The sequence below is a fragment of the Asparagus officinalis genome, chromosome 5 (assembly GCF_001876935.1).
Source record: "Asparagus officinalis chromosome 5, Aspof.V1, whole genome shotgun sequence".
NCBI classification, from domain to species: domain Eukaryota; kingdom Viridiplantae; phylum Streptophyta; class Magnoliopsida; order Asparagales; family Asparagaceae; genus Asparagus; species Asparagus officinalis.
In genome coordinates this window covers 121,381,808-121,394,347 of record NC_033798.1, presented here as the reverse complement: position 1 = coordinate 121,394,347, position 12,540 = coordinate 121,381,808, and the positions used below count along the sequence as shown (strand labels likewise).

General features: G+C 36.1%; 2 protein-coding genes across 2 annotated transcripts; both read left to right on the top strand.

Moving 5' to 3' along the window:
- On the top strand, nucleotides 524-2,357 carry LOC109842517 (protein FAR1-RELATED SEQUENCE 5-like). The gene is made up of 2 exons (XM_020411384.1): nucleotides 524-2,072; nucleotides 2,350-2,357. The coding sequence occupies exons 1-2, from the start codon at nucleotides 524-526 to the stop codon at nucleotides 2,355-2,357; spliced, it is 1,557 nt and encodes a 518-aa protein (XP_020266973.1).
- On the top strand, nucleotides 2,428-3,027 carry LOC109840107. The gene is made up of 3 exons (XM_020408620.1): nucleotides 2,428-2,694; nucleotides 2,802-2,866; nucleotides 2,973-3,027. Exons 1-3 carry the CDS (start codon nucleotides 2,429-2,431, stop codon nucleotides 2,993-2,995), a joined length of 354 nt encoding a protein of 117 aa, XP_020264209.1. The 5' UTR covers nucleotide 2,428; the 3' UTR covers nucleotides 2,996-3,027.

Genomic DNA, 12,540 nt, shown 5'->3' with positions numbered 1-12,540 from the left:
GTCGCCGCCGGTCTTCGCCTCCGTCGGAGCCAAGCCCGCGAGCCCCGTCGCCGCCGGTCTTCACCCCCGTGATCTCGCCGTCGAGCTCCCCAACCCCTCCTCTCCTCTTTGCTCCACTGAGAAGTTTTCGGCACTGAACAAGCTCCAGGTTGGACCTCAATTAGCTGTTTGATTAGTTGTGTTCTGTAATTCAAATTTTGTCAAATTGAATAATCCATTCAACTCATCGATTTCTTTTCTGTCCAATTTTGTCCAATTGAACAAGCTCAACAAGCTCATTCTTATTGCTGGCAGAATTGGAGCCCGATTTCTTTTCTGTCCAATTTTGTCCAATTGAACAAGCTCATTCTTATTTGCGGGTGTTTACTGTTTACTGTCAAATATATATATAAGCATGTTTGTTCTTGTCTCATGTGGATTCATTTGTTTATTTTTGTGCACAGTGGTCTTTGATGGTTTGTTCTTGATGTTTGTTCTTGATGTTTATTTTTGTAGGTAAATATTATTCTTGATGTTTGATCCAATGGAAATTGAAGAGGGTTGCTCCCATATTGTTGAAGAACAAATCTCTCAGCTAGATAACTTAATTGTGCCAATTGTTGATGAGCACTTAAAACCAAAAATAGGAATGACTTTCGGCAAATTAGAGGACGCTGAAAAATTCTATAGAAATTACGGAAAGGCTGGAGGTTTTGATATTCGTAATAGCGCAACAAATTATGGGAAGGATAGAGAGTTAATTTTCAAAAGTTATGTTTGTTCGAAAGAAGGAGTGTTAAAGAGCAAATCGATGGAAATTCGACGATGTGGTACAATTAGAACAAATTGTAAGGCCTTGATTCGCTTGAAATTAGACAAAAACATTGGCATATGGAGTGTCCACAAGTTCGTGGAAGAACATAATCATACAATTACTTCACCGAGTAGAACACATTTTCTAAGGGGAAACCGTGAGGTAACAAGTGCAAAAAAGACATTGATAAAGCAGTTTGGAGAGGTGAACATTCCAACAAACAAGCAAATGGCCTTCTTTGAAAACTCTAGCGGAGGTTTTCATAGAATTGGATGCATTGAGACCGATGTGAGAAATTATGAAAGAGATTTGAGAGAGGAGAGGCGCGGTCATGATGCACAAATGATGTTGGATCATTTCAAGTCGGAACAAGAGAAGAATCCTTCATTTTATTATGTTTATGAAGTTGATGAAGAGAAGCGCTTAACTCATTGTTTTTGGGTGGATGGTATTGCTAGAATGAATTATCAATACTTTGGCGATGTTGTCTCCTTCGATGCCACGCATAACACAAATCAATATGGCTTGGTATTTGTGCCGTTTGTAGGCATAAATCACCATTGGCAAAGTGTTTTTTTAGGATGTGGCTTGATCCCAAATGAAGAGGCGAAGTCTTTTGTATGGTTGTTTAACAAATGGATTGAAGCAATGGGTCATCCTCCTTTGGGCATGATTACAGATCAATGTCTTGGCATATGCAAGGCAATTGGAACAGTTTTTCCAGAAATTCGGCACATGTTTTGCATTTGGCATATCTTGGATAAAGTTTCTGAGAAGTTGGGTAAATGGGCTTATAATATGGAATTTATGAAATCTTTCAAAGAAAATATTTGGGACTCCGAGACTGCTAGCTCTTTTGAAGAGAATTGGGTTTCAATTCTTAAGAAAAATGGATTGGAAACGCATGATTGGCTAAAAGATATCTATGAAATTCGTGAAAAATGGGCTCCCGTTTATCATAAACAATACTTTTGGGCTGGAATGTCTAGCAGTCAAAGAAGTGAAGGGATGAATGCATTGCTAAAAATGCATGTATCAAGGAAAAATTCACTTCATGATTTCATGATCATCTTTCAGAGGGTCTTGGCGAGACAAAGAGAGGGGGAGCTTAAAGAAGATCATTGCACAGTGGAGAAAAAACCAAAATTGAAGACTTTGTGGTCAATGGAAAAACAAATGGCCCAAATCTACATGAAAAGAATCTTTTATATTTTTCAAGACGAGCTTCAACCTAGCTTAATGTATAACATTGAGCTGGTAAAAGAAAATGAAAGAGAAAGTACTTTCCAATTGAATTTTTGTGGTCATGATGAAAGATTGAGACATATTATATATTGCAAAACAACTAAAATGGTCCGTTGTTCGTGTCTCATGTTTGAATTCAAGGGCATTCCATGCCAACATATCTTGGCATATCTTAAAATTACCAATCATAGTGAGTTACCGGAGCAATATATTCTAAGAAGATGGTGCCGAAATGTTAGAAAAAGGGTTGTTCTTAGAGATGGTAATATTATTGGAGATAATGCAACAATTAATTTTGCTTCTCGTTTTAGTGAACTAAATTGCTTAGCCAATGAAATGGTTGAAGAGGGGCTATCTTCTAATGATGCATATGAATTAATGCATGCAATGATGATGGATGCTATTAATAAGGTGCAACGTTTGAAACTCATCAATGATGAAGAAATTGGACAAGATGTGGAAGGACAATATATGAATGCGGAGTGTTATCAAGATATGGTTCATGAACCAAGTCAAGCAAGAACAAAAGGAAGGCCTAAGGGGAAGAGGTTAAAGCCATCGAGAGAGATCCGCAAATGTCGGCCTAGGAAATGCAAATTGTGTGGAAAGAGAGGACAAAATCATGATAGCAGAAATTGCCCTCTAAAGTTGTCAAGGTAGTGTATCATTTGTTTTAGTACTACTAATGCTATTATTTTTTTAAACTTTTTTAAATTTTGTGCAATGATCTTTAATATGTTTTGCTATCATCAATTTTTTTTAGTGATTCAATGGAACAAGATAATATTGATGAAGCCACTGATGATTTAGAAGATTCCTGTGAGGAAGGTAATGGTTAATACATACGGAATAACTTGTACATTGCAATTTTTTTCTATAATGTGATTTTTTTAATGTGATGAAGCACTTTGTTTTTTAAATTTTTTTAATACAGATGAAGTTCTCACTATTGAGTGAAGTTTGATCAAGGTTGGCAGAGCAAATTTATGAAATTGGTGAGAATTCGTGATCTTCGTTATGTATCTGTGTTTTTGAGGTGTGATTGAGCAAATGGGTAATATGTCGGCCATGCAGATAGTGAACTAATATGTATTTGTGTTTTTGTATCTTTAATCATTTGTAACATCATATGTCGGTTGTCTCAGTGATTTGTGCTTGGCGTGTCACTGGATATTGAACAGGTCTAGTTGTGGATATTATTTGTGCTCATGACTATTATTTGATGCCACCATCTGATTAAAGATCAAGGAGAATGTATGATGCAGTCGTGAATAGAGATGCGGAATATAGTTGCCTCAATGGGTTTCTTGTTGCTTTTGTACACTATCTTTATCCATCGATGTATATAAATTTTCTGGTTTTATAACACTTGGCTTCAGTCACCGTTAGGATGGCAGAGCACAATTTAATTTATAGAGTTTATTTTGTTTGATCGACGAAAATTGTTTGACGGGAAGTTTTTACTGTATGTAAATTGCGCTGCCTTAGAGTGAATATGTTGTAACTTTGAGGTGTTTTACGTCAATAGATGACGCGGAAGGATTTCTACATGTTCATTCTTATGTAGCTACAAATGTAAACTTTTTTTTGTAGTAACTTTGTTTCAGCAGTTCAGCTTTTCAGATTTGCAGTGATTTGGCCATGAAGTTGGAATGAGTTTTGGCCAATAAATGTGTACAGCTTTCGTTGGTAATTACTAAGATTTTGAAAGATTTGTAACAAAGTACGGAGTTCCACTGCCTTCTCTGCAAATATATACAAAACTCTAACCGAACGTTGGAATTCGGCACAAGAAGCTAATCCTCCATCAAGAGTATACAACATTGAGCTACAGGATAAATTAATCACCTTCTCGATCAGTTTTGTGGCAAGAGCAACAATAATCGGGTTGTAGCGACAACTTGTGTAGCCAACTAATATAGCAACATACAAACCTAGAGACTAGGGATCATAGTGGCCAGTGAACCAAGTGTGAAAATACAAATCTATAGGAGCAGCTAAGCCAGTTTTACAATCCCCAGTAATCTCCAGTAATAACTTAACATGCAATAAGAAACCTATTACTCAAAAACAAATCTTACTCATCCAATAATACATTAGTTCACCCTACTTAGCACAAATCCAATAAAAATACCAAATACAAATCCAAGAAACACCCTACTTAGCACAAATCCAATAAAAATACCAAATACAAATCCAAGAAAAATACCAAATAAAAGAACAAATACAACAAGCTTCAACAAATCCATAATATCAATTTCAATCTTTCTCTTTTCCCGCACTTCTCCAATTGACACGACACTTGAAACTTGCGGCATCACGCTCGACTGCTTCGTCTGAACAAGCCCTGCCTTTGAACCTTCAAACTCCTCTTCATCAGACACCCATTTGAAGAAGCCACAATTCCTCACTTTCCAATTAGCACATCCTAAAAACAATCGACCAGGGTTCGTCTTAGTTCCAGATGTGGAGAGTATAGCCCTCCTTCCATAATGGCACATCAATCCATGACGAGTGCTTGAAGATGACTCCATGATCCACAACTACAGATACAGAGAGTTAAAAAGATCAAAGCATAAACAGATACTCAATCAACACTACCGCCATCACAAAGCTAATTAAAACAAATACATGACAAGGATCTGACATAATTTAATTTTTTCAATTACCATGACAATGATCTGGAAGATGACAATCTCAACAAAAATCACCAAAAATGTAAAGTTATACCAGCTCCAGTTACAAGTGCAAGCCCAAATATTTTGCCCATCTATACTAATTTCCATTGAATTTTTGGAGCAAGCCCAAATGTTGATATTGGTTGAACCTAATAAACTGAACATGAAAATGCTAATATTGGGAATCTACATTACTTAATGATCAAACAAAAAGAAGACTTCTAGAAATTGTAGTTCAGAGCCTTGAAATAAGCGAAAAGGAGAAAAAAGAGCAGAGGGACATACTGCTTTTTGTGTAACAAGTTGCTACTTCTGCTACAAGCTGATTCTGCTTCTTTATGTTGTTGAGGGCTCAAAATGACCGAGGGTAGGCTAAATGCATAAATCAAATGTCATTTGCTTTTAAGTTCCAAAATACAATTCCACATCAGTTTTATAAGTATCTGGAGTCAGAATGTTTTTAGTTCCAACCCATTTGATTTATGTAATGGGTGCAAATAATTACATTTAATAAGAAAATTCTTGTAAGTTTGCAAATCGACACCATCATATAAAAACAATTTTTGTCACTGCCTATTTCTTACAAAATCTTCTTTTTCATGTACCCCATCACAAATTTCTCACACCTAACAGACTACAACAGGAAACATACATACAACTAAAACACACAGACACACATAAACACACGCACACACGCAAAAAAAAAAAAAAAAAAAGAATTAGTATCTGAAATCACTGAGACGAGAATTGTAAGGAATGCCCATAACTGAAATCAAATTCTCAAACTTCGACTGCCAATTTCTCGTCAACTTTCTAGTGTATAGCGTGCTAATTTCTGATCAAGACAAGGGCAGTTAAGGCCATGACAGGTAGATGTCGAAGATCTCTACAATTAATTGAAGGCACGAAAACCTTAAAAAAAGAGGAAAACGGAAAGAGGTCGAACCTGAGAGTTTCTCAGTCGAGCAAAGAGGAGATGAGAGAGAGAGGAGCTCGATGGCGAGATCTTCGGCTGTAGGGGGTTGAAGGCGAGATCGACGGCTGAAGGAGGTTGAAGGAGGAGGGGCCGTTGTTGGTCGGCGGCTGAAGGAGGTTGAAGGAGGAGGGGCCGTTGTCCGTCGGTGGCTGAAGGAGGTTGAAGGCGGAGGAGGATCCTTCGGTCGGCGGCTGAAGGCGGAGGACGAGGTTGAACGCGGAGGACGAGGGTTTGTCGAGCTCGACGTTGAGATCCCCGATGAAGGCTGAAGGCGGAGAGGAGCTCGACGGCGAGAGATTGGGTTCTAGAGAGGGATTGGGTTCTGGAGAGAGATGGGTTCTGGAGGGTACGAGGAAGAGAGAGGGTGAGGGTACAGTAACTTGGGAATTGGGGATTAAAAATAGAGATCCAATGGTCACTGTTATTCAATCAAATCCAACGGTGCTGTGCTATTTTCGCACTGTTGCTGTGCGAACTATTATTCGCATCAGAAAACTGCTCTCTCTCTCTCTCTCTCTCTCTCTATATATATATATATTATATATATTATATATATATTATATATATATTATATAATATATATATATATATAGTAAAGTTCCTAAAATATGGATATAAGAGACTTTGTCAAACTAATTTTTTATCCACTGTTTTTTGCATTAAATTTTATTAGCATGTGATACAAATGAAGACACAAATCTCAAAGATAGCATGAGGTGTATGAATTATGAAGCGAACTTAGTACCAAACACAAATTTTTACTGATGTGAGATAACTCATTCTCATCCAGTCATTCAAATGAGGGACTACACTCACATGGGCGTAGAGCGTGTGGAGGAGAAGAAACACCTCACTTCAAGTACAAAACTTATGCTTGTACAAGTTCATATATTATATATATAATTATATATAATATATTATATATATATATAAATATATTATATATATATATAATATATAATATACTATATATATATATATACAATTAATTCTTAAGTGAGAGGAGATAGAAGTGGGGAGTACAAAATGTAGGAAGTAAGGGCATTTTTGTCTTTCACTCGGTCAAACATGTGGATTAGTCTTTGATGTGTTGTAATAAAAAAATAATCTACTCTACCAATCATGCAAAATGAACAAGTTGCCAGCCATGCTTTAAATCATTAGAATCACTTAAGACAAGTTATTAAACAAATAGGACTGTGTTTAGGAGGATTTATTTTTAGAAGCTTATAAGTCATGTTGGATTTTGACTTCTATGATAAAATTATTATTAAAGTTATATGGGTAGAATAGTCATTTACTTGGTCAAACATAGCTTATGTATATGAGCTTATAAGCTAGTTTTTTAAAAGTTGGAGAATCTCAATATTTTTAAATGGGATTTATAAGCGAGCTTATTGGTAATTTACCAAACAGTTAGATATGAAAAGTGATGTAGCGGAAGCATAATTAAAAGAAATAACTACTTGTTGTTAGGCCTGTCCATCCGGGCCGGTCGGGCCCGGTTTCTTTTATTTTTTTTAATTTTATTTAAAATTTAAATTATACAAAAAAGACAAGAAAAATTAATAAAAAACAATAATTTTATTAATCACTTAAAATGACATAAATTACAAATAAAAAATAATAAAAACAAATTCTTTATTAATAATTAATAAATTATTTACAAATTATAAGTATAAATTTATTTTGAAATTCATCGCATCACAATAGATAAGTACATCCCAACTAGGTTGGCACCTACTCACCTATATCACTATCATTTGCAACTATTTCCAAAAAAATTCTTTACAAATTTTAAGCTAAGATATAAAAATTACAATTTGATTAATATTATTTATTCTTTATATCTATCTGCTAGTCCCAATTCTTTAAATTTATCTTCAATTCCAGCCATCCGATCGATGCCTTGCGTTCGCTTCTCGTAACTCTACCAATCTTGTAAGCACATCACCGCTTGTACAGTATACGGATCTAAGCATGTCCTGTGGTCGTCGATCAAACATCCCGCTGTGCTGAAGGCGGATTCCGAAGCTACCGTCGAAACATGTACTGTTAGTAAGTCACAAACCATGGTGGAAAATATAGGATATGAAACTGATCCATATACTTTTCACCATTGCAAAAGATCTAAAGCATTTCCTTGACATTTAACTAAAGAAGCAGATAAATATTCATCTATTTCAGAAACCTCCAATGATGACGATCCAAGTCCAGATCCATCAGTTAGCTCAGCTATCATTGCATACCTATCAAAACTTACACTTTTACCTCGGGATGAGCTCGAAGAAACCAACGCTGTAGACTGTTGTGTAGCTACACAATGCCTAGCTGCATACTCATCATATAAGGTTTAAAAATAATTTCTAATAGCTAAATGATGAGTAGTAGCAGTAAGGGTGGTTCCATCATCTAAGTCTATAATCTGATTACCATACAAGGATTGTAACAAACTTCGAATGCCAATATGCTTCAAGCATGGATCAATAAGAACCCCCAAACCAAAAATATGAGGAATAGGCCTAAAGTACTTATTAAATTTGCTCTCCATTTAAAAAATCATAGGTCCAAAAGTATCATCCATACGATATTTCCCAAATTTTTTTGAATATTTAAAATTTGTAAAGCAGCTAAAGTAATGGTTGGATAATAACAGCCAGATAATAACATGGTAGCATCATAAAAAACTTGTAACATTTCATTTAAATTACATATAATTGTCCATTCATCTTCAGTTATTCCATAAGTGCTACCAGAACTAGAACTAGAAGCATAATAGTTTATAAAATCAGTTATAATGTCTTTATATTCTATTGCTACACTTAACATTGCATAGGTGGAATTCCACCTATGGTCAACATCTTTTGGAATTAGTCTGGGCTTTACATTTTTTCTTTTACAAAATTATTTCCATCTTTTAAGTCTTTGTTCAGAAGCATTATGCATATAAGCAACTGTTCTAACCTTTTCTATCATGGGTTTAATTTCAGTAAATGCACTTTAAATAATTAAATTTAAAATATGACAGATACATCTAATATGAAAAAGATCACCATGACATGGTAATGACAAAGTTGATCTGATAAAATCAACAGCTACATTGTTATTACTTGCATTATCTAGTGAAAGAGAAAATATTCTTTCTGAAATTTCTAATTTCATAAGTTCTTCAATTATTAAATTTGCAACATTAATACCAGTATATGACTCTTCTATTGCAATAAAAGAAATAACTCTTTTAAACATTTGCCAATTTTTATCAATCCAGTGTGCTGTGATATATAAATATCCAGTTTGTGCTCTAGATGTCTAAATATCAGAAGTTAAAGAAAATTTATAGTTTAAATTTTAAAATAAGAAATTATTTTTCCTTGTTTCTCCTGATAATATTTTAAAATATCACGTTGACAGGTTTGACGAGAAATTTTTTTAAATGCAAGATAAAAACCATCTCTAAACATATCTTCAAATTCATCATCTTCTACTGATTTAAAAAGAAGATTTTTAAGAATGATAAACCTGATTACGTATTTTCTGGCTCTGGCAGCGTCATAGTTCCAACTACCGAGACTACCATAAGAGGAGGATTAAGAAATCATAGATTGTCGGATATCACCTTGAGGAGTCTAGCCTTTGTTGTGTTTATCTAAATGGCGTTTAAGGTGGTTGGTGCCGCTCTTATGATGAGCTTGAAAAATCTTGTCGCACAACGCACACTTAGCTTTCTGGGTGAGGATCCTATCGTGTTCATCCTTGGTGACGTCGATCTTCTCGTAAAAATTCCACACATCGGATCTTGGCCTTTTAGGAGCTCTTGGTGCAGATTCGTCGCCACCGGATTCGGGATTAACTTCGGTAGGAGTAGACCCAGTAGGAGGACTCATTTCAAGATCGGGAGATAGGTTTTGCTCTTCATAATCAGATCCGGAAGCCATTTGATGAAAGGATTAGAAAGTATAAGAGAGTATAAGAGAGAAGTATATGAGTTTTGATGTGAAGAAAATAAATAAAAACCCCCCTCTATTTATAGAACCAGCCCCCTAAGAAAATGACCAAAATAGCCTCACAAAATAGTTGTTTTTGACCGTTTTTGGGGACAAAACGGTCAAAAGACCGTTTATGGCCGTTATGGCCGGGCCGGGCCGGCCGGTGTTACAACCCAAGAAATTAGCAAAAAAACAGGCCCTTACCAGCTCGGCCCGGCCGTTTTGGCCACAACGGTCACTCTTGTGACCGTTGTGGCCGGGCCGGGCCGGGCTCCGGGCTGCCCGGCCCGGATTTTTGCCCGGCGCCGGTGCTGTTCGGGCCCGGGCTGGGCGCCGCTGAGGCAGCCCGTACCCGGGCCTGGAACCCGGCCAGGCCCGGATTTCTAGGAATACAAAAACCCTAGAAACCTTAGAAACTCTAGGAATACAAAAACTTCTAAGATTAATAATAACCAATCTGAAAAATAACAAAGAGTTCATCCCCTTTATATAGGGTGTAAAATAAATCAAAAATAATAAAATAACATTTCTTAAGTCAATTAGACTTCCTAAAATAAAAAGATATTCCTAAGATAATTAGACATTCTAAAATAAAAAGACTACTAAAATAAAAAGACTTCCTAAAATGCATCCCCGATATATAAGGTATGAAACCAAAATGCTTCCTAAAATAAAAAGACTACTAAAATAAAAAAACTTCCTGAAATACACCACCATTATATATAGGTATGAAACTAAAAGACTTCCTAAAATAAAAAGACTACTAAAAGAAAGACACTTTCCTAAAGTAACTAGAAACTAGAATTTTCCTGCGCAACTGAGCCTAAAGACGAATATCTTTGAACTTAAAGCTTATATGATCTTTTAATCAGCTTTATATATAGAGAACTCCTTGCGCTTTCCAAAAATATATTATAATAAGGATTTTATGCAGCGAGTCAAAAGATATCGTCCTTCAAAGTTGCATCTCGAAATCTATCCGAAATTACTTGTTTTGCTTCATTTGTCCCTCTTTCGCATGATTGGATTTCTTTCAAAAAAATATCAATTATTGCCTCCCCATCATTCTCCTCTCCATGAACAAAACCCGTCCTCAAGTTTGACTAAAGGTAAAGCGACTTGATCAGGTGAAACTCAATCAAATAAATAATATTCTTCATCTTAAAATTGAGGCAGATTTTCTTAGGCAATAGTTCCTTCAGCGTCCGAACCCTGCATAAAAAGAAAAGAACCAACATTTTGCTTTGTAATTTCTACAATTGGTTCACTGCATAAGGGTGCGAATACAAATCGAATATCATCTTTTAGAAATGAGTAAGCGTTCTCTTTGCTATAGTGAATAGAGTCAAGATCAAACGAATTAGTCCAAGTGATCTTATGCCTATGCGGGTGCTCCTCCAATAATGCAATGTCATCATGTATGACCATTCATTTTTCATCTAATTGTTCGATGGGTGCAACAACAACTTGATTGTTCTTTCTAACTTTGTCCATATTTCCACCTTGTAGTTTCTTTTTATCTAGAGGCTCTAATGTCTGACCTTTGTCATTCTCAAATTTTATCTTCAACTCTCGGTCCTTTTGTGAATAAAATCTATAAGTATGAATTTGGTTTGGTTCAGGAAACTCATCTACAACATCCCTAGGGATTTGAGAACTTGCAGGATCATAGGCGTCTTTCACCTTTATGCTTGTGTTGTTTAAAGCATCCATCAAACCATTTCGTGTGGAATCATAAACTTCATGTTCTAGGTAAAGATTTTCTATCCATCCTTGTAGCAAAACTGAGATTGCCTTCCTTAGATTCTGCTTGTTTGAGTGCAACCTCTAATATTTCTACACCCATAAAAACCATACTTGACAGAGTATCAAGTTCTTGGTGATAATTTTTAAACTGAGTAAATATGATCTGCTCGTAATCCACAGGCAAGAATATCAATTGCAACTCTCTCTCTCTCTATGTATGTGTGTGTGTGTACACACACACACACACACACACACACACACACACACACACACACATATTGTTGGAAATTATGGTTAAATCTGGAATTAAACAGTAAAGGATGATGTGTTGTTATTTTAAACTTTTTTAATTAACTGATGTGCGTTTGTAAAACGCTATGCTTAAAGCAATATTTGACCTACTCCGGTACAAGGATCCCAAGGCCAAGCTGCTTCCAGGAATAGCAGTATAGTACTCTGGTATGCACCAATCCAGTACTATTAAGATCTCCTCGATCTATAAGACATTTCGATCAAGATAAAAGATCTCCTCGATCTCAGAACCTTTCGGTTCAAAACATTTCGGTTTCAGGGTTCCTACGATCACAGATCTGCAGCAGTAGCACAATAACAACAACAACAACATCGATCTGACGTTTGTTTTCCAAGCTCGCGTGTGTATACCGACGTTCGTATTCTATACTGACGTTCGTATTCCACGCTCGCGAGAGACTTTTCAGTCGCAACCAAGAGAAAAGTGCGAAGTGCAAAGTACCACTTAGCACCTGAGTTCGATTAGCCCTGATCCCCGGCCCATTGGCCCATGGCCCACAGCCCACGATCCACTAAAACTTATGAGGAATTAATTCAAATAAAATACTTCTTGGCTTGCCGGTAGCAAGCCTCGAACAAGGGACCTTTTGAAATACCAAAACGTAAACTTTCCACTAGGCTACTAAGCATTTATGAAAAGTACTTGTAGTTAATATATATATGTATATATAGTTTGTGCCGGTTCGTGTTGAAGAGTCCGATTAAGTTTGAGTTGATCCCACCATACTCCAGCTCCATCTCACAACTTGTAGGCCACTAAAGAAACTTTCTTCCCTTCCGGGATGGATTAAAACTCAAAAAACT